At 37.6% G+C, this 22,885-nt stretch overlaps 1 protein-coding gene across 1 annotated transcript in view; it reads right to left on the minus strand.

The window, feature by feature from the left end:
* The window catches only part of TMC1 (transmembrane channel like 1), a 66,123-nt gene that overhangs the window by 13,842 nt on the left and 29,396 nt on the right, over positions 1–22,885 (minus strand). Inside the window, exons 9-14 of the mRNA XM_035309907.1 lie at positions 19,973–20,115; positions 15,188–15,332; positions 12,902–13,096; positions 7,744–7,923; positions 7,359–7,511; positions 5,687–5,815 (exon numbers count right to left, since the gene is read on the minus strand). Coding sequence (XP_035165798.1) covers positions 5,687–5,815; positions 7,359–7,511; positions 7,744–7,923; positions 12,902–13,096; positions 15,188–15,332; positions 19,973–20,115 — 945 coding nt within the window. The remainder of the gene's footprint in view (positions 1–5,686; positions 5,816–7,358; positions 7,512–7,743; positions 7,924–12,901; positions 13,097–15,187; positions 15,333–19,972; positions 20,116–22,885) is intronic.

The following is a 22,885-nucleotide window of genomic DNA, read 5'->3' on the forward strand; positions in this document are numbered from 1 at the left end:
AGCTTTGGTGAGGCTGCACCTCAAGTACAGCATTCAGCTTTGGGCTTCTCAGTACCAGACAGACATCAAGGCCCTGGAACATATCCAGAGAAGGGCTGTGAAGCTGGTTAAGGCCTGGAACACAAGTCCTATGAGGGGCAGCTGAGGGAACTGGGGTACTTTAGTCTGGAGAAGAGGAGGCATAGAGGAGACCATATTGCTCTCTAGAACTACCTGAAAGGAAGGCATGAGGAGCTGGGGGTTGGCCTCTTCTCACAGAAAACTACTGATTGGACTAGAGTGAATGGCCTCAAGTTGCTCCAGGAGAGGTTAAGGTTGGAAATTAGGAGATATTTCTTCTCAGAAAGAGCAGTCAGGCATTGGAACTGGTTGCCCAGGGAAGTTGTGGAGTCACCATCCCTGGGGGTGTTTATGGAAAGGTTGGACTTGGTGCTTAGGGACATGTTTAGTGGGTGACATTGGTAGTGGGATGATGGTTGGACCAGATGATCTTGAAGGTCTTTTCCAATCCTAATGATGTTATGACTTCTTTCACCTGGATGTCTGCTGGGAAAACTACACAGCAGGCTGTAAGCAATCCAGGAGATTCCTAGAGTAGGTTGAGGATAAATTACTTGTCCAGGTATTAGACAAACCAAGTGTTACTTGACCTGGTGCTCACCAATACTAAAGAGTTCATTAAAGAGGTCAAGATTCCAGGCAATCTGGGCTGCAGTGACCACACGCTGGTTGAGTTTGTGATCTTGAGGAATATGGGCCTGGCAAAGAGCAAAGTCAGGATGGTGAACTTCCAAAGAGCAAAATTCAAACTATTTAAACACTTAGAAGATGAGATCACCTGGAACGCTGTCCTTAAGGACAAAGGAGCTGAACAGAGCTCACAACTATTTTAGGATGTTTTCCTTAGAGCTCAAGAGCTCTCTAACTCCCTGTGTAAAAAAGTGGGCAGGGAGGGCAGACTATTAGGATGGCTGAGCAAGGATCTGCTGGTCAAACTGAGGTGCAAGAGGGAAATACACAGTTAGTGGAAGCAGGGACACATGGCCTGGGAAGAGTATAGGGATGCAATCCCATGTTAACCTAATGAGGTTCAACAAGTCTTATTGCAAGGTGCTGCACCTGGGCTGGGCAATCCTGGACAGGAGTACAGAGTGGTAGAAAAAGGTTTGGTTGGTCTTGGGACCGATGCTCTTCCACATCTTTAGTAATGACATAGACAACGGAATCGAGTGCACCCTCAGCAAGTTTGCAGTTGACACCAAGCTGAGCAGTGCAGTCGATACAATAGAGGGAAGGGATGCCATCCAGAGTGACCTGGACAGGCTGGCGAAGTGGGCCCATGAGAATCAAATGAGGTTAACAAGGCCAAGTGCAAGGTAATCCCAGGCAATCCCAGGTATTTATTTAGATTGGGAGAATAAGAACTTGAGAGCAGCCCTACGAAGAAGGACTTGGGGGTCCTGATGGACGAGAACCTGGACATGAGCCAGCAATGTGCGCTTGCAGCCTGGAAGGCCAACTGTGTCCTGGGCTGCATTAAAAAGGGGGTGGCCAGCAGGGAGAGGGAGGTGATTGTCCCACTCTACTCTGCCCTTGTGAGGCTCCACCTGAAATACTGCATGCAGGCCTGGGGCCCCCAGAACAAGAAGGATGTGAAATTCTTGGAATGGATCCAGAGGAGGGCCACTAAGATGATCAGAGGGCTGGAGCACCTATCCTACGCTGAAATGTTGAGGGAACTGGGCTTGTTTAGCTTAGAGAAGAGAAGGCTCCAGATAGACCTCATTGTGGCCTTCCAGTACTTGAAGGGAGCATATAAACAGGAGGGAGAATGCCTGATTATATGTGTTGATAGTGATAGGACAAGGGGGAATGGTTTTAAACCAGGAAATTTAGGTTAGATATTAGAAGGAAGATTTCCACTCTGGTGGTGATGCACAGGAACATGTTGCCCAGAAAGGTTGTGGATGTCCCATCCTGGGAAGCATTCAAGACCAGGCTGGATGTGGCTCTGGGCAGCCTGTACTAGTGGTTGGCAACCCTGCCCAGAGCAGGGGTGTTGAAACTTGATGTTCTTCAAGGTCCTTTTCAACCCAAGCCATTCTATGATTCTATGCAGAACTTATTGAGAGCAGCTCTGCGGAGGAGGCCTTGGGGGTTCTGGTAAACAAAAAGCTCAACATGAGCCAGCAGTGAATGCTTGCAGACCAGAAGACCATCTTTGGCTGCATCAAAACAGGAGTGGGCAGCAGGTGGAGGGATGTGATTGTGCCCCTCTGATCTGCCCTTGTGAGGCCCCACTTGGAGTGCTGCATCCAGCTCTGGTGCCCCCAGCGAAAGAAGGATGTGGAGCTGTTAGAACAGGTCCAGAGGAGGGTCATGAAGATAATCAAGGGGCTGGAGCACCTCTCCTGCAAAGAAAGGCTTAGACAGAGGAGGCTGTTCAGCCTGAAGAAGAGAAGGGTCTGGGGTAACCTCAATGCGGCTTTTCAGTACCTAAAGGGAGCTTACAAAAAAGATGGAGAGCAACACTTTGCTCACTCAGATAATGATAGGACAAGGGGGCATGGTTTTAAAGTAAAAGAATGGAGGTTTAGATCAGAGGTTAGAAGGGAATTCTTCACTGTGAGGGCAGTGAGGCTGTGGAACTGGTTGCCCAGAGAAGCTGTGGAAGACCCATCCCTGGCAGTGTTCAAGACCAGGTTAGATGAGGCCGTAGTCAACCTGATCTAGTGGGTGGCATCTCTGCCAATGACGGGGAGATGGAACTAGATGATCTTTAAGGTCCCTTTCAACCTGTGCCATTCTATGATTCTGTGTCTCCAGTTGTCAACTGACACTCTCAATTCACGTCAAGCTGTCCTACAATGTGCCGCATGCCTCCCAGCATTGGAAGACTGCAGGAATTTAACAAATGTTGTTAAATCCAGTAGCACCACCCAGCTGTTCTGGATACGCAAGGTCACCTCAGACAGCACTAGGGCAGCTCTTGTAAGTCCCTGCATAAAGAGCAGATGATTCACAGTAAATGCCAGAAAAAGCTTCACGAAGACCAAATAGAGGCCAGATCATAGAATCATAAAATCATAGAATATCCTTGGATATTTGGAAGGAACCCACAGGACTCATAGAGTCCAACTGGGTCCCCAGGGTACCACCTGAAAAATCAGACCATGTGTCTGAGAGCATTTTCCAAACGCTTCTTGAACTCTGGCAGGATTGGTGCTGTGACCACTGTCCTGTTCCAGCACCTGGCCACCCTCTCAGTGAAAAACTTTTTCCAGATATCCTGAGCAGCTGTAGCAGCTTCAAGACATTTCCTCGTGTTGTATCAGTGGTCACCTGAGAGAAGAGATAAGTGCCTGTCTCTCCACTCTCCTCATGAGGAAACTGTGATGAGGCCTGCCCTCAGTCTTCTCTTCTCCAGGATGAAGCAACCAGGTGACTTCAGCTACTCCTCACATGTCTTGCCCTCCAGACCCTTCACTATTCTTGTTGCCTTCCTTTGGACACTCTCTAATAGTTTTATATCTGCTGCACTGTGGTGCCCAGAACTGTGGTGCCCAGAACTGCACACTGTACTTGAGGTGAGGCTGCACCAGTGCAGAGCAGAGAGGATCACTTACCTCAACCGACTAGCAATGTTGTGCTTGATGCACTCCAGGATATGGTTGCCAATATGCCAAGGCACACTCCTAGATGCCAAGGCACACTGCTGGCTCATGCTCAACCTGCTGCCAAACAAAACCCCCAGATCCCTTTCTACAGGGCTAATCTCCAGCCTCTCATCTCCCAGTCTGTACTTATAGCCAGGGTTGCCCCTTCCCAGGTGCAAAATCCAGCACTTGCTCTTGTTGAACTTCATATTTTTGGTGATTGCTCAGCTCTCTAATTTGTCCAGATCTCTCTCCAAGGCATCACCACCCTTGACAGAGTCAGCAGCTCCACCCAGTTTGGTATCATCCACAGACTTGCTCAAAAAACCTTCAAGTCCAACAACCAAATCGCTTATGAAAACATTGAAGACTGGTCCTAAAATGGAACCCTGGGAAATGCCACTAGTGACATGTAGTGATCATTCTAGGTAACGAGTCTATCCTGTAGTCCTCAGAATAGCTTTCAGACTTGCATTCATTCATACTCTTTCATCCTGAAAATCCTAATAGGGAAAAGTTCCAGGATATCACTTTAACATCTTTGGAAAATATGAGGTCTGAGCTATTTCCTGTAAGACATAGAACTGGGTACAGCAATTCATGTGTTCCCCATATTCATTCTCAGCTATTAAAATAGCTGTGACAAGTATGAAAATGTGAGAAAGTTCCAGATGCCGTTTAAGTGTGTGAAAATACACTGTTCCACAAGCTGAGCTGGTTCCCTGTGCATACTGTATTCAAACCCTTGCATTTGATATTGTTATTGCAAGGGTTGTATCTTGGTTATTCACAAGCTGGCTGGCTCGTAATCTCTATCTCCAGTCCTACCCCAGTCCTGTTGGATATACACAGGAGAATTAACAGAGAGAAAATGAACCTTGCTATACTGGATGAAGTTTCATAGGAGCCATTCAATAGAAATGACATTGCTACAACAAAAATATATACATATATATACATAACGCCAGACTTTCTGTCTCTGGAAAATTATAATTTCTTGAAAGGTGGCTCTTGGTAAACAAATAACAAAAATGCACACACATTAAGCTAATATTTTGATGAAAGAAGGACAAAAGGCAGAAAAGCTGTAATGGCTGTCCAAGCAGATGTACCCTAGATAACTTTAAATGATTTAGCTCTCTCTGTACCATTCAGTAAGTACACAAGAAGCTACAGAAGAAAGTTCACCTTTCCCAGTATCCAGACTGTAACTTAACAGGTGAGAACTACATCAGTCCTTACACTGCAGGTATCTTAGCTGGCTAATTTAATCTAGCACAGATCCATATAAAAGAGTGAATGTCTCAAATCCCAAGTGCAGAGCTGGCACACCTACATGTGCTTATGTTAATGGGACTCATATATTTTATTTTACACCATCATAAGATTATTTAGGTTTGAAAAGACCCTGAAGATCATTAAGTCCAACCATCAACAAAACACTACCAAGTCCACCACTAGAACATTTCCATAAGCACTGTGTCCACAGATGTGGTACTATAAAGACTTATCAAACACTTTACAAGACTAGGAAGAAAAAATAAAATTAATGAAATGAATGTACTTGATTCTTAATGTAGCAAAAATATATCTGATAAGGTTTCTAGGAAAAAAAAAAAAAAAAAAAAAAAAAAGTCCTTTGTATTTTTCTTCACAAACACTGGCTGTTTCATTATGTTAGACAACCCCATGGGAAAGTTCATAGAAATCAATGAGAGTCTCTATGTGTATTGTGCAGACCTGGGAGTGTCTTTAAAATGGAAATGAGTGAAAAATGTGCAGCCAGCTTGCTTAAACAATCAAATTAATAAAAACATGTTTTCAAAGGTTACTGAAGCTGAAGGATAAGGTAAATATTAAGACAAAAGCAAATTCTGAGACAAACGAGCAAAATATTGTTCAGGAACTTTGAAGGTGATATGCCTAAGCAACTGTGAACTCTGTACGATTAAAAGAAAAATGCAATTTACTACAAAAACATGAAGTGATAATCTGACAATAACATTTAAAATAGCAAATCATATACTTACAAATCCATACTCCAAGTCCCAGCACCAGCAGTAATTGAAAAACCTAACAAAGACAGCTCTCAAGAAATCGCCAATTAGAATTGTGATATAAGTTGTCATCGTGTCAGAGACTGTCAGCCGCACAAATTCCTGTTAAAGCAATATTTTTAGGAATATATTTAAGCAATTTATAGTTACAATAGTGATGAAGTACTACACTAGGATGTTCTTACCCTGCTACAACTTGGTACAAACTCTCAGCTCCTCCTGATTCACTGTTTCTGAGAAATGCCAGGAGGAAAACTGTCCCTTATTTGTTAGAGAAACCTGCTGTTCTTATTTATGTTCATAGCAGATGAGACTTTCAGGGTATGATTAGTCTGGGAAAGGTTTCCAGCTAAGACTGCCACTATAGCAGAAATCCACGTTGATATCTCAACCCTTCTTTTGACTTTCTTCCTAAATGAGCACCAATTCCCACTGAATATGGAAAGAAGAAAAGAAATTGCTAAAATCCAAAAATCCTTGTTCTTTTACTTTTGTTTTTTTTCAGTAAGTCCCATCAGTCCCAATAAACCCTGCTGTACCCTTACCCCATTTGCCCATAAGACTTATTATTCTATCTAATTTCAAATTATGGAGAAAAACAGCACAGTGATGAGCTCTTGGTGTTCTTAGCTTATTATTCAGCAACAGTGGAAAAAATAAATAAATAAATAAAAAATCAGGGTCTGTTTTTTCCTGTCCATCACCTGCTGGTCACTTATCCAGTCTGAAGTGGAGACAACAGGTACTGAGACTGTCAGAATGATGGAACAACAGCAAAAGTTGTGATTCAGTGGTGGATTTAATTTCATGGACAAAACAATAAAAATAAGGTATGATCAAACAGAGAAAAAGGGGATGATGGGAAATTCTTTGGAAGTGTCATATTATATGAATGTCAATAGTTATGAAAGTTCAACTGAATCAAATAAAATGACTGATCAGATTCACTGTTAAACTACTGATGTTCTTTTGCATGATGTTACTTGGTTAAAGATAAAGATGGTTTCTCAAATGCACACAAGAGCTGATCATACACTTTTTTGTTGTTGTTGAGCTACTTATCTTTGCAATATACCTGTCATTGTGAAAAACTGATCTTTGCTTGATTAAAAATTTATTCAGAATTATTACTTTTATTAATTGTTGTGACCAATCCAGCTTTTCATAGTTGCTAAACAGGCTACACAAGACAGATGAGGTGAGGAAGATGGATCAGGAGAATAGTGAGGAGAAAAAAAAAAAAAAAAAAAAAAAAAAAAAAAGGAGTGCTTTGATGCTTTGTTGCTTTGAAGCTTTGATGCTTTGGTGCTTTATCTGTCAGATACCAGCAGGGGGACCTCCCTACTAGAGAAGATTCAAATAAATTAAAATACCTGTAATTAAAAAATAGTTGTAATTAAATTAGCTGTAATTAAAAATAGCTGTAATTAAAATAGCTGTAATTAAAAAAGCTTTGTTGCTTTTAAAAAAATAAATAAATAAATAATAAAATAAAAATCCTTCATTACCTTGTCCCACATCTGCATTTTCTCATGCTCTCCCACCTTAATGTCTCTAGTCAGCAGAAATAAAGAGTGGTTTGGTAGGATATCTTGTAACACAATATGATATATTTTCAAATATGAACCCAAATAAGTTACATTACCTGGCCTACCATTGTTTCCCAACATGGACCTCTGGGGACATCTGCAGGGTCTACATGTATTGGAGGAGCAGTTGAATTTTCTGGAATAGTACCATTGTATAGACTGGCTTCCCATATTGTCATGTTATACTTGACAATCTTCTCTTCCTCTAACTATATAAATAAATAAATAGGGGATTAAGATAAAATAATAAAATAAAATAATAAAATAAAATAAAATGATAAAAAAATAAAATAAACATGATCTTATATTACCAATACTCAACCTTTTCTTTTCCACTCCAAGACTTTCCCATCTTTCCCTGACATGTCTATGACGTGGTTGAAAATATATATCCTTACCTTGATACATGTTAAAAATAGTGAAGGGAGGTAAATAGCTTGCCTTGAGATTGATTTCATCCATTAGGGCAATAATGAAAGTGTAGAGGTTGCCAAGAAAAAGAGCAAAGATGCGTCCCAGCTGCCATCTTAGAGCTATTCGAGGGTGGTAGTTTTCCAGAGAACTTATTACATCAAATAAAGTTGGACAGAACATTCCTAAAAGTGACATGACCATGTTCACCTAGGGGGAGAGAAAATAAAAAATCAAAAATAAAAGTTTACAGTGAAATGTTAGAGGCAAGATTGATTTTGATGACAAGTGTGTTTCTATTGCTACTTATTATTTGGTATTTGATTTAATGAAGAGCAAAAGCCACTCTGGGAGTCACAAGGTATTTTTGCAATGAAACAATGAGGTGAAAACTTATTTGTATTCTCCTGTAAATAGATATTTTGTGTTTTTTGTTTGTTTGTTTGTTTTTCTTTTGTTTTTGTTTTTTTTTCAATTTTACTGTTCACTTTAATGTCAGAAAAGACTTATGTCATAGAACTTAGCAAAAAACTATTTCCGGTACTGTTTCATGCTAAGTCTCTTCCTTGTCTTTCCAATAGACACATACATGTTCTATATAAAGCATTTCTCTAAAAATTCTATGCTAAATTAAAATTATCTGACGTCTCACCCAAAGTTAATTCTTGATGCATAAGCAAAGCAAATTCAAATCACTCCTGATGCTTTCTGCCTATTTTTCCGAAAAGACTCTAACAAGATTAACTCACATCACAGAGGATGGAAAAGGAACAAGTTCACTGAAAGCAAAATGAGAAAAAGAAACTTTCATAGACAGTTAGAAATTCAATATAGGCAATATATGTTATGGAATATTGAATACATATTTTTATTCTAATTGAGGCATTCTAAGAATTCAGCATGCTTAAAATTTGTTGCAAGTATGCTTGAACCTTTTGGTGAAATTTTACAAAATCTAATCAATTGTGTCAGCCAAAAGTGAAAGTAATTGAAAAAGTTTTAAAGCACATTTTTTTATTTCAGTTTCAAATAAAATTTCTTTACAGAAAGTTCATCTTTAAAGGACTAAAAACCAAGCAACAGAAAATATCGTCTCCAGTTAAGTCACAAAAGAAAAGAAGATGCTTATTTAACATGACTCATACTGAAACAATTAAGTAAAAAGGAATTGATTTAGTCACAAAATAATAATAATAATAAAAATTATTGTTGTTGTTGTTGTTGTTGTCTTTCAGTTGATCTGAATTTAGCAACTCTCAGCCATCCTGGAATCCGTTTTGCTAGAACTATTGCAAATTTTAACACTTTCCTAACGTTCCTTTATCAAAGAATAGAAGATTGGTCTTGGTTCTCAGAAATAATATGACAGCAGAAAAGCACTACGCCAACAAAAAAAAAAAAAAAAAAAAAAATCACTCTCTATTAAATATGTACATTCCCAATCTTACAAATTCTCACCCAGTTCTTTTACTGGAAGACGTGGTGAACATGTATTTTAGAAGAAAGGGTATGTCCTTTAGGCAGTTTTAAATATAGTACTTGCTAACTTCATCAAATGTTTCTTTGTTGCTTCACTATCGGAAAAACAGATTACAAGTGACTGGTTTTCTTTATCATGCAATGTTGTCTCTATTTTTCTTATGCTCTTTTTTATTATTTATCTGAAGTAAGAATATTCTTTCTCATTTGCTTTCTATCTGCATTTTGCCATGCCTTCACTATGCTCCCATGTCAAAGACATTCCTAGTTCTGGAGAAAAAATTAAAAAATAATAATTAAAAAAAAAAAAAAATGAAGTGAAGCAATGCACAGAAACTTGTAAAGCTGAAAAGTGAGAGATTAATAGAACCAAATTCAAAGTTTTACTGAAATGAAATGTAACTTACTGAGTTTTCAAAATTCAGAAACTATAATGGGTTCCGTAGTTTAAAAGTATAAATGTCCTTCATGTAGTTCCACAGCACTTTTTTTTTTTTAATGAAGAATTTTACTGAACAGAGAAATATATTATCCACTGAATTTTAGCCACAGTTTGAGTTCAGAAAGGAGCTAATTTATATTCTGGATTTTTTGTCAACTTCAAGTGCTAGAGCAGATTTTCCGCTGTTTATATCATTGACAGTTCCACTGTTCTGTGTAACTTTAAAACTTCAGAATGATATGTCAGAAGAAGGGCAGCATGGGTGCATATAAGCATGATACAGTTACAGTTCATAACCAGTACAGTCTTACCATCAATGTCTGCTGAGTGAATCTCAAAAACATTCCCTGACCTACTGCTATAGCATTTCTGAGTAAGAAAGGAACAGCAACGAAGATATATATACTAACCAGTGAAAACCCTGGTTCAAAACTAAGTTCTTCGTCTCTCGTTCTTCGTCTCTCTAGAACATTAACTACTCTAGACAACAAGCATCTGTATGACACTCTGAAAGCTAGAAAATTATTGCTTACACAAGCTTTTCAAGCTGCTATGAGTTGGATAAGAAATTCTGTGACTGCGTTTACACCTAAACACCAGCCTCCTCTACATATGAATGTGTGCCAGACATTAAATAGGGAATTCTGACTGCTTGCTTGTTAAAGGATAAGTTCATTAAAGGTCTAGTTAATATAAATCATATCTTCTACCAACAATTGCAGTAGTCATAGATTTGTCTAGCATCTGCTGCAGAAAGCAGTAATAAACAACTATTTTTCTAGTTAATAGAGTTTCATTTTTAAAAAGACAATTAGAAGTAAAATTTATATTTAATAATAATAAAAGCCACCTGATGATTTCTTCAGTTTAAAAAGAGTATTGACAACATGGCTTAATAACCCCATTGAAAGTCTGCTCCATATCTACTACTAGAAACATTAAAGTAAATATCAGGAAGGTTTTGGCAAAAGGTCTAAGCGGTTTCACCTTGCAAGATCTGAAATGTTAAAGCTATACATTAAATAAATAAATAAATAAATAAATTATAGTAATAATAATAAAAAGTGTAAGCCCTAAGCCATATCTCCTCTTTGTCCAAATGTTAATAATTCCGATACAGAGAAATCAGTCAGACTACCCACAAGTTCATTCTGCTTTTAAGTAATTTTATATCTAAACAGTACTGGAATATATTTGAAAAAACAGAGTACCAACGTACCAGAGAGAAGTTCACCATATAATGTAGCTCTACAAATTATCTTTTGTCAAATGAGAAAAGTCAATTTCCATTCAGTACTTTTCATCTTATTTCAGATTACTGTACAAAGGAAATCAGTGGCATTATTCTCTATTTTATCAAAATTTCCATAGTCATGGTGAAATTGTTACAATGTACAGAATCATCATTCATTCATGACCAACCACCTGGCCACAACCACATGTGAGAAGAGATGCAAAGGCTGATGAAGTACCTTAACAGTCCTAGACTGCCTCTTCGCACTAATTTCCTACTCTTTGTGACGGGCTAGACAGTTTCAACTGAGCTGTGACCCTGAAGGACTAGATACTGAAGGGATGAAGTTCAGGTTCACAGAATCCAGTTTTGAATATACTTGCAGTATTATGGCAGATGACAACAATCAGAGAGAGAAATAGAAATAGGCCTTGTCCACAAGTGGCACTCTATTAGGCCATGAGCTTCAGGAACAGAATATATGAAAAACATTTACCCCAAAAACATTTACACCAAGAACACCATGAATATGTGTAAACATTCTCTAAACCCCTAATACAATTACAGTGAAAATAAATTCTTACAACAGTAGCTGAATATTTTTTATGAAGAAAGTTGCTTGAATTATATGTAAAAGCTGCACTTTTCCTCACTTTAAATGGACACAAACATAAGAGCTTAATCTAGAAAATAAGAAAAAAAAAAAAAAAAAAAAAGAAAAAAAAATTTTTAAATGGCTGTTAAGAAGCAGCCAAACATATGCATCTCATTAAATACTAATACCCAATCAAAGGCAATATTTTGTACCTCATGAATATGTTCATTGCTTGTCAACAGGGAAAAAATTGTAGCCAAATAACAGCACCACTGCCTTATCCACTCTTGTTTAGCAACACCTGCTCTATGTCTCTGTGACACAGTGCCTCCTTAGCACTGTTCTTTTCTACAGCAAACAAAAAATAAAATGTAAACATGCATATGCTTAAGTAATTTCCAGACTGCAGCATAAGCTAATATAACAGATTTCAGTAGCACTGTCCATGTTAGAACAAATCTGTTACCACACCTTTCAGCTGAGAAAACTGAATTCCTTCTAACAGCCTTCATCTGCTAGTTTGTTGTCACATTTAGAGTTTGTTTTGCTTTAAGCCAAGCAGTTGTTACAAGAATTCTTTCCCAACCAGAGTAAAATGAAATAATTTTTACCAGATAATTTAATCCAATCTTAGCAGACTTATTTCTCTGGATTCCAAAGGTGGATTTCTGGAGTATGTATGTTACTTTCTGTGAACAATTTTGGTGTTCAAAGTTAGGGACTGAATTTACTCATTCTATCATCATCCATGCCATTAGCTTTGCGAGGCTGGCATCTTTTTGCCTTACTTTAATTCAGATATCAACTTCAATCTCTAGGTCAGAATATGAGCTTTAAATAGTGAACAGCTAGTTTTACAATATGCACAACACTGTCCAGGTTTTTATATGGCAATGCTGAATTCAAGTGCCTACTACATGCCGTTACAGTAAACACAATCACTTTAACTATATATATATAACATCTCTATAAGTCAGGACTGCATTTACTCTAGAAGAAAACAGATTAAACAGAAAATATATATATATATATTTTGCTCTTGGACTGGGCAGATGAAGCTGGAAGGCTTAAGCTTCATACTGTTGCTATACTGCAGAGTTGTATCTCTGAGGTCCCAAATAACTTTGGACATGGCTGCATACCAGTCACTTTCCTTGGACCAGTCTCTATAGGAAAGCAACAAGAGAGTAGGCACCTATAGGAGATCTTGTGAGTCCACAGAGTGGCTGGAAAAAACAATTTTACGGGCTCAAAAGAGGAAAGGTGAAGGTCTTAAGGAAAACCGAATATGAAAGGACATTTGAAAAATGTATATATATATATTCCTTTTAATGAAGCACAAAGCAGAAAGACAAGAAGAGTTATTTAAAAGTCAACATGCAGAGTAGAGAGACAGAGTTTGAAACCACATCTATTTCAGAAATGTGCTAGCACGAACTTCATTTCTTTCCCACCACCCGTAGTTCTCCAGACCTTCCAGGGCAAATTTCTGTGATCTTCTCACAACAAAAAAGATGAGGTAGCCACTCCCAGCAAGTGTGCATAGGGCTAAGAAGTTAGCAAGAACTCTCAGGAATCGAGTCAAGTGAATGTTTTCCTCTTTTCGGCTCTCCTGCTCCTCCACAATAGCTTCCTGCACTTGTTAGAAACAAAATAATATTATCAGTACTTTAATGGTCAAGACTCTACATTGCTTAGCCAGTAGTTAGAATTCAGGTAAATCGGTTGTACTGATGCAAATGCACACCTGGGCATCATGTTTTGAGATAAGATTATATTGTCTCATAAAATCTCTTTTGGACCCTGACAAATCTTAGGGATTTGGCTCCTCAGAGTTCACTTTTTTTCCAGTGAGTATATCATTCATTATACCTGTACTCGTGTCAAGAAGAAACCAGCACAGTCTGTCAGCTTGAAAGGTGGTGGGAGGTGCTGGGGGTTGCCCAGCAAGACACGTGTGATTAACTGCCAGAAAATGAACTGTCACAATCAAAAAATTTTGAGTCACTGATTAAGGAAGAATGAAAAGATTGTTACATATAGGAATCTCCCTTCCCCAAACCCCCTCCCCCCCCCCCAAAAAAAAAAAAATATCTTAATAATAAGAGATAAGCACAGCTTTGAACTGCAAAATAAAATGTTTGCCCCACATTTATTCTTGGCCATGAGTGGCCATATATTAAAACTCTGGTGCAACTAAAATCTTCAGCTCCTGCTTTTTCCAGCAGAAAGAGAAGAAGAGCAGAAAGAAAGAGAGAAAGAGAGAAAGAGAGAAAGCAGAAAGAGAGAAAGAGCAGAAAGTTCAGTTCTCTCTGAACTATGTTCACGAAAAGGAAGTTTGGTTGCAGTTTTTTACTGCAGTAAGGAAATCAATTGTACAGAAAGGAAGATGAAGTCTTGTATTGCAGTAATTAATTATAATAATATATTTTTAAAAAATCATGGTTTTACTTTTCTTACCACTTGTTTTTTACAAAAATGAAAGGAGATTGCAGCAGCTCTTGAGCAAAACTCCCATGATGTCACCCAAACCAAGGCCGCACTCTTTCTCTCCTTGCTCAGTTGCAAAGATCACAGAAAAGATTCAGGGGTTTATTTCTCAAAAATATCTCAAGCTGATTTATGTTCTTGTCCAGATAGCATTTAGCAACTGACCTTAGCAATCAGGCAGAGAAATCTCTTAGACTTTCAGTGCTTCCAGTTAGTATTTTGATTTTTTTTTAATTATTATTATTTTTCCTAAGACCTTTTCTTTCCACTGACCTTGAGTGCAACTATTTTTATGCTTGTAGTTGGGAAGGTGGTCATATGTTGGTTATATCACAACTGCAGAAAGGAATGGTGTTGTATGTAATTGGATAGGGTAGCTAATGGTTGGTCTTCCAGGTCCCATGCAGTATAAAATCAGTGATTGCAAGAATAGCATCTTGTTCCTTACCTGGTAACACCTTGCCAGTGTATTCCCCCCAAATTATTACATTGAAAAATATTTTTTCTTTTACCTACTCCACAGTCATGTCCATGTATAGAAACACTTTCTTTAACATTCAATTCATAGAATAACTCTCGTCTACTGTTTTTGCAGCAGTGTATCTCACATCCTGCCCCAGATTTCTCACAGAATGACTGCTGAAATTAATCATAGCCTACAGTGGTCTATTGTATTGCATTGCAAACTGGGCTATGTTTCATAACTGATTTCAAAATAAAAACTTTCTGTTATGCAAGGAAAGCAATCTTTTTTTTTTTTTTTTTTCATATTGAAAAACAAGTAGACACTCAGAAGTCTGACACAAATTCTTCTTATGTGGTGAAGAATTCTTTTTAGATGATGTTATTGCTATCTTATGGTACCTCTCAAGGTAGGAAGAAAAAGTCAGGTTGGCAAAACATCAACAACCTTTTAAAAAGGAGTTTTCAGACATAAGCATCAGGGAAACTGGAAGACATCAGAGACAAGGAGAAAGCAAAGATTATTTTTACAGTAGAGTGATTTTGGTAAATCTAGTACTGCAGTCACAGAGGACACAAATGATGCTATTTTTTTATCTTCCATAATGAAAAGGAAAAAAATAGGATGGAAAGACATAAAGATCCAGACCAGAAGGGTACAAACGTGCCCACTTCAGTTTAAGCCTAATGGCTTAGTTAGTAATGTTCCACCTGGTTCACACCAGCGTGAAAGACGAGTCAGATTACATCTCTTTATTAAGCTCTGTTTTACCTTAAAGCTTGTAGTGATTGAAGCAAACTTATTATCTGCTGTCTCAGGATTGCCAATCAGGTAGTCCCAGCTTGTGAACATTTTCCAGCTGAAATTAAAACTAGTGTCATCTCCACCACCATCTTCATTTGCATTCCTTGCCATTCTGCAAAAGACAAAAAGGCACAGAAAGGTCCTATTGGAAGACGTTTTGCTATGTGAGCATGTTTTTTGTTTGTTTGTTTGTTTTAATTCTTCCTCAAGTTCTAACATTATTCTGAAATACATATATATATATTATCAATGCAATCAGTCGTGTTGCAATTTGTCAAGCATAGAAAAATCTGTTTGAAACAAGGGAGAAGAACAGAGATTTGAAATTCTTAGCTGTTTTTATTTATCAGCTCACAACACATTTTTATGAGAAAGAATATATTTCATGAACACCTCAGAGAAATTCCGCTGGTTAAGAAACTCAATAGTGAACACAATATCAAGAAGGTCTCTTAAATAGAAAGCTGCAGAAAAACCTGAGTTGAAGTAGATTTGATTATAGACTTCATTAGGAGGAAAAAAATAATTCTAAAATAACCAACCAGAATAAAAACTGTTTTTACCAAATAAATAAATCTCTATTAGAGCTTTCTATCTTGCCTCTTATCTCCTATGCACTTATAAACAAGATTGATAACAGTATCCACAAACATCAAATTATTTCTTCAGTGATTTGATTTCATCTTGACTACTAACTTTTCTTTCTCAAAGTATTATCATTCATGCAATAAAAGTGGTCTTGCTTTTGCCTACTTCATCTCTTAATTCAACTCATTAAGCGCAAGTATAGATTATATTGATAGTGAACAAGCCATTTAACCTTGTATATAGTATTGATTTATATATATATATATATATAAAATGCACCCCTTAAAGCTGCCTAATGCAGTCAAATTATGTTATTAATCTCAATACATTCGATATATCACATTTCTTATGGTCCAGTGAAATGCATACTCTCATATCCAGGAAGAGAATCACAAGTAAATAATACAGCAAATACTTCTGAGCCGGCATAAACTAAAGCCACTGGGGGAAGGAGGGATTGGTTGGTTGTTTGGGGCAGTTTTTTTGTTGTTTGATTTGTTTTTTGATTGTTTCTTTTTACTTATTTTTGCTTGGTTGGTTGATTGGTTGGTTAGGTTTTTGATTTGTTTTTTAAAGATTATAAACAGAAGAGACAGACTTTAGGTCTTGATGAGAATTTGCTCTGCTGCTGGTTTCTAGACTAAGATCATTCCTTCTCAAGATTTCCTAACAAAACAGTGAATGTGTTTGGGATATTATTTCCATGAGACCAAAAATGTTTCTATTTAGGGATATACACAGGAAGAGCTGAAGAGTGGAGCCATAATTCTAGACATTTCCCCTAAATATAATAATACCATCTTACTATCTCTTTCACACATGCACACTCTTTCCCCGATCTCTGTTAACAGGATAACAACAGTAGCACTTCCCATTATATTGCTTTCTGGAGAAACAGCAAAGAGAAGAAGACTGCAAAAACTGTCCTTAAGATCATCTAGTTATAGATCAGCGTGTCACGTGACCAGATGGGAAGCTACTAGATATGATGTAGTTTTCCTCTTCAGTCTTCCTTTGTTTTATTCTGAGGGATTCTCTGATAGATTCTCTGAAACTAAGACTTTTCTGATTTTCACAGATACATTATCAAATAAATATTTTAAAAGACAGTTTCCAGCTATACCATTGACTTTTTTATGGAATTAGCTTTGCCTTCTCAAAAAGAAAAAAAAAAAAAAAAAAAAAAAAAAGGATATGTGTAATAGATCACATTTTTTTTTACTTCTGAAATTCTTTTGCCCTATGCAGCAAACGATGTAATATTAGAAAAATGAATCATGATTTAATCTAGTGCTCATGAAAGTGAAAAATTCTGGCCTCAGCATGAAACACTAGAAACAAATTATCTGTGATCTTTTCAAAAGCGTCCTTGAATCTTGACCTGCACAGCTCCACTTTTCACCCTTGGTAACTTTTAAAGATGCATTATAAGCTAACTGCATTTATTGCAGTAGATGGTCATCTTGCTGGAATCAAGGGTATTAAATATTGTATTTACTAGCAGCCAATCTCCTCCAAAAATATTAAAATTATCACCATTTATTCTAATAATTAATTTGGCTATAAAATAATAATAAATGAGTATTCATATTAATTCTGATCCTAGGACAAAATTCAAGTCTGCAATTTGACTTGAGACAAAAATGTCTCACTAATTGTACTGCCTAGGCCCAATTTCACTTACCCATATGCTTCCTACTGACTTAATATTTTTAACATTATATTAAGCATAGTTTTCCTGGGGAAAACACTGCTGGAGATCATTTTTTGTGCCACAGGACATTAAACATTTACTATGATCAGTGGTGTTAATTCTTCTCTACCACTGTGCAAATGTGACCTAACCACCATAGTCTTGCTGAGAGTCATTTACTGCTGACTGCGAGTTACAGAGAATTATTTGCCATATATTTCTTTCTTTCTTGTCTTTTGCCTTCTTAAAAGAAAGTAACAGACATAATGTATCATTGAAGGAAGAACAGTTGAATTTCCTGAATGTTAGCTGACATTCTGCTAGATGCAGAGCATAATGAAAAAAGGAGCCAACAGCTCTGTTCCTTACTTTATGCATTTATTTTACGCTTTGAAGTTGCAGAAGGGAAATACTGTTATTTCAGTATGGATTTTTCCCACTTCCACAACAGAAAGCTGCTGATGCCAAAAAAATGTGTAGGCCCAAGGAACCTTATATGACATGTAAAAGAGGCATCAAGGGCAATAAGGGTTCCATAGGTACCTCAATGATAAAAGGAAGACTAGAGGAATTGTGGGCCCTCTCCAGAAGGAAACAGGAGAACCAGACACTGAGGATATGGAGAAGGCTGAGGTACCAAATGACTATTTTGCCTGTCTTCACTGACAAGAGCTCCAGCCATATGGTCTGGGTCCCAGAAGGCAAAGGCAGGGACTGGAAAAATGATGAACCGCCCAGTTGTATTAGGTTTATGTGGCAAGGTTTTAGTAGCAGGGGGCTGTAGGGGCGGCCTCTGTGAGAAGAATGCAGAAGCTGCCCCATATTAGAAAAGAGACAGTTTCAGCCAGTTCCGAAGGGGCCCACCACTGGCCAGAGCCAAGCCCATAAGCAATGTTGTTTGTGCCTCTGGGAGAGCAGATTTAAGAAAGGGAAAAACAGTGCTGCAAAATAGCATCTAGAAGAGAGGAGTGAGGAACAGCCCTTCATACCCCAAGGTCAGTGCAGCAGGAGGGCAAGAGGTGCTCCAGGCATGGAGCAGAAGTTCCCCTGCAGCCTGTGGAGAGGCCCCTGGTGAAGCAGGCTGTCCATCCCCCTACAGTCCATGGGTCTCCAGAGCAGATCTCCACACTGCAGCCTGTGGAGGAGCCCTCGGTGGAGCAGGGGGATGTGGCCTGGAGGAGGCTGCAGCCCATGGAGAACCCCCCCAGCAGAAGGCCCCCGACCGGAGCTGCAGCCCATGGAGAGGAGCCCACGCAGGAGCAGGGGGTCTTGGGGGAGCTGCCGCCCGTGGGGGATCTGTGCTGGAGCAATTTGCTCCTGGGGGATAGACCCCATGGTACAGAGCCGTGTGGGAGCAGTTCTTGAAGAGCTGCTGCCTGTGGGCAGCCCCCACAGGCTCAGTTTGGGAAGGACGGCATCCCGTGGGAGGGACCTCATGGGGAGCAGGGGCAGAGAGGGACTGTGAAGGAGTGGAGGAGACAAAGTGTTAGGGACCGACAGCAGCCCCCATTCCCCTTCCCTGCTTGGGAGGAGGATTTAGAAGGCAGGTGGTTGGGGGGGTGGTGTTTTTATTTTGTTTTTGGTTTCTCACTGGTAATAAGTAACGTATTTTACTAATCTCTCTATGCTGGGTCTGTTTAGCCCATGATGGTAAATGGGATCTTGCTCTCTTTATCTCAACCCTTGAGGCTTTTCCATCATATTTTCACCCCCCTTTCCTTTGATGAGGCGGGGAGAGAGAGAGTGGTTGTGGTGGAGTTCAGATGCCCAGCTTGATAAAACCACCACACCAGTGCTGGAGAAGATCAGGTTTGAGACCATCTATATAAGGAACCTGAAGGTGCACAAGTCCAAGGGATCTGATCCATGGGTCCTGGAGGGAACTGGCAGATATAGTTGCTTAGTCACTGTCCATCATATTTGAGAAGTTGTGGCAGTCTGGTGAAGTTCCCAGTGACTGGGAGAGGGAAAACATAACCCCCATTTTTAAAAACGCAAAAAAAAAAAAAAAAAAAAAAAAGACCCAGGGAACTACAGGCTAGTCAGTCTCACCTCTGTGTCTGGCAAGATCATGTAGTATATCCTGCTGGAAACTATGCTAAGGGACATGGAAAATAAGAAGGTGATTGGTGACAGACAAAATGACTTCACTAAGGGAAGATCTGCCCAGAGAAGTTATGGATGCCCCATCCCTGGAAATATTTAAGGCCAGTCTGGATGGGGCTCTGAGCAACGTGGTCTACTGGGAGGTGTCCCTGCCCATGGCAGGGGGTTTGGAATTCTATGATCTTTAAGGTCCCGTCCTACCCAAGCCATTCTGTGATTCTGTGACAGAAGTCAGCCTTTCTTTGCATTTTAGCTCCATTACTATATTCAAAAGTGAATCTTTTTTTAAAGGTATGCTTAGTGATCAGCACTGATATTACCTGTCTTTCAAAATGTACTTCACTCCACAGCCAAACAGAACTTACGTTCGAATTACAATCATAAAGCTGTAGCCAATAGTCCCAACTCCAACAAGGAAATAGGAAAGAGGCATCCTGAACTTGAGCCATCCAATTGTCCTCTGGTTGTTGTAATAACCGTAAAAGAGCACAGAATACTGTGCAAAGCCCTGAAAATTCAATAAAAATTGTAATGTCACAAGTCTGTTAACCATGCACTTAATTAGAATTCTACCAACAGCAACATACTGAAACATTAATTTTAATGCATTCAAAACAGTTATAAGCATCACTATAGTAAATCTCACAGGATGGACAAACCCTCCTTTTGTAATTTTTAGAAAGACTGAATATTTCATGTCAATTTTATCTTTAAAACTTTTCAAGGACAGTCTATCTATTGCAAAAATAAATAAAGAAATAAATAATTCACATACTTATTTTTACAAAATACTTCCAGCAAAACTACAATATTTTTGCTTCATTTCCACATTTCTTGTATAGTCTTTTTAATATAAAATTCTCATACACATTCTTTGTCTAATGTTGTTTGCTGTTCACTGGCTGATCATTCAGTATATGTTAGTCAATACATAGCTGCATTTTACTGAATAATTATTCAGTGTGCAGGGTTTGTTAACACTTTGACTCCAAGGTTATAAGGAATGCAATGCAAATGTATCTTCTTTTCAGCAGTTCAAAGTTTAACTATTTTTCTAAAAGCCTTAATGAGAATCCCTTTCTCTTCTACAAGTTATATTGCTGATTTTTCAAAATAATTTACTAGTAAATGGTTAACAGTAAAAATAATTAAATAAATAAATAAAATAAAAATAGTAATAATAATAATAAAGCTGGAAAAAGCTGTTATCTAAAAAGATCTAAATACCTGAATTTTCCTGATAATCCTCAAGTTAGAGCAAGAAATCTCCTCCTAGAAGACTACCTAGAAACAGAAACTTTCAAATGACAACTCTCCATGGCTACACCTGCAGCTAACTGCATGAATTCAAGGCAAATACAGAGTTCAGTGAAAATGTAATTGGTGGATGGATCATGCATTATTTTGACACTGATACAGCAAACTGACATTTTTGTGAGTTAAAGAAGCCATTTACTTCCCTTCTGCTGTTCAGTAGCTCATATGACTTAAAATAAATATATCTCCCTTATATATTATCTTGCAATATGCACAGTTATTATAGCTCTTGCTACATCTGTCAGAGTTAATTGAAAAATTTTGTTTGCAATTCTAATCAGTAAATGAAATATTAATATATCATAAAATATTATTCAAAATGTGTTAATTTAGGAAGCAATGTATCTCTTTTTACATCATATCAGACTGGCTTTCAGAAATATGTATACATACAAGAGTAATAATATTTTCTTTTCTGGTAAGAGAAATATTGTTTAGAACACCTTTATTACTAATTACTAGTAAAACTTTCACACAGTTGAGCCATATTGAAATTAAATAGTTCATCTTTTGCATCTTTACGCTCATTACAGCATCATATAATTCCATGTTAGCTTAGCTTTCTTTTAGCTTTCAATACAGCCTGACACAGTTCTGGAGAGCCTTTTGGATCCCTCAGAGTATAAAGCCTCTTGTAAGTCCTTGTTCTGCAAAGTCTGAGATAATTCCTCCATTGTGTGTAATGTGTAAATCAGTAAGGTGTTTTTGTTGTTGTTTTGTTTTGTTTTGTTTTCCTGGACTTTGCCTACAACATTTCACTATGAAACTTGAAATATTTTTAACTGTGTAGGCATTCATGGAAGACATCTTTGCTGTTTGCTTATCCAGATGTAAAATAAGGGTAAGATAAAAATATTGGTCTAATGTGTTATTATAAGGCAGCTTGAGGGTCTGATTCCTTTAGGTTTGGATTATTTTCTGAACTGTAGATTATACAGTATTAAAACTGAATGCCAAGTAAAAAAATAAATAAATAAATAAATAAAAAAAAAAACTATTTGCCTTGTCAGTAAAATGAGTACAATATCAGGGGAAATATATATATATATTACACATATATATATATTAAACTAATATTTTTTTCACTACTTTAAAGAATGGTGATTTTTTAATGAGTATGAAGTAATGTTTGTTGACACGAGTTCACGTGTTTATAACTTACTTTGTAACATACAAGAACTGCTATCAGACGAAAGGTACTATTTCCTACATTGATTAATTAAAAATGTCAAAGTCTTCAGGGAATATTTTTTGATTTGACATGCTTCAAGAAAATTCTTTTTTGCCCTCAATATTTCATGGGATCCATCTTTTTCACTGTCCTGTTCCATGTTTATTTCTACTGCATTTGCTCCTGGTGTTAACTGCTGCTGTAATTCACTAGATTTTCTTCTTCAGAGATGTCAGATCTTGTTTCTCTCAGCTGTTATAAACTTTCCCCTCCTTTCACCATCTGTCTTAATTCATCTTTTCTCAAATCCATTTGTTTTAAAAAACTATTTTCCTATTTGCTGTATAAACCTCTTTTAATCTCCATTCTCTTTACAGTCTCAAACTCACTATACGAATCATTTTTCTTCACTATCTCTCTGATGTTTAAATTTCTCAGTTTAAAATGTCATAATCACTTAATTTCCCACCTATATGTCTAGACATACTCTTCCTGTCATTCAAATATGTAACCCTGATGAACCAGACACAATGTCATTTTAGGCAGCACTCATTGCAAAATGTTGGCTTTTTAGAAAGATCAAGATCCCTTCTATCCATTTTTATCCAAGGAGAGACAACCACTTTTTGAGACAAAATAAAGCAGAAGTCATCTAATCACTTTATGCATATTTACAGTCAAAAGACAGGCAATCATTGTACTTTCTACCTATTATATTACTTTTAAATGTAGTGTTTTGCAATGAATAAGCCTGAAAGATTTTGCTTGTAAATGAGAAAATTAGTTTATC

The sequence above is a fragment of the Oxyura jamaicensis genome, chromosome Z (assembly GCF_011077185.1).
Source record: "Oxyura jamaicensis isolate SHBP4307 breed ruddy duck chromosome Z, BPBGC_Ojam_1.0, whole genome shotgun sequence".
Lineage (NCBI taxonomy): Eukaryota > Metazoa > Chordata > Aves > Anseriformes > Anatidae > Oxyura > Oxyura jamaicensis.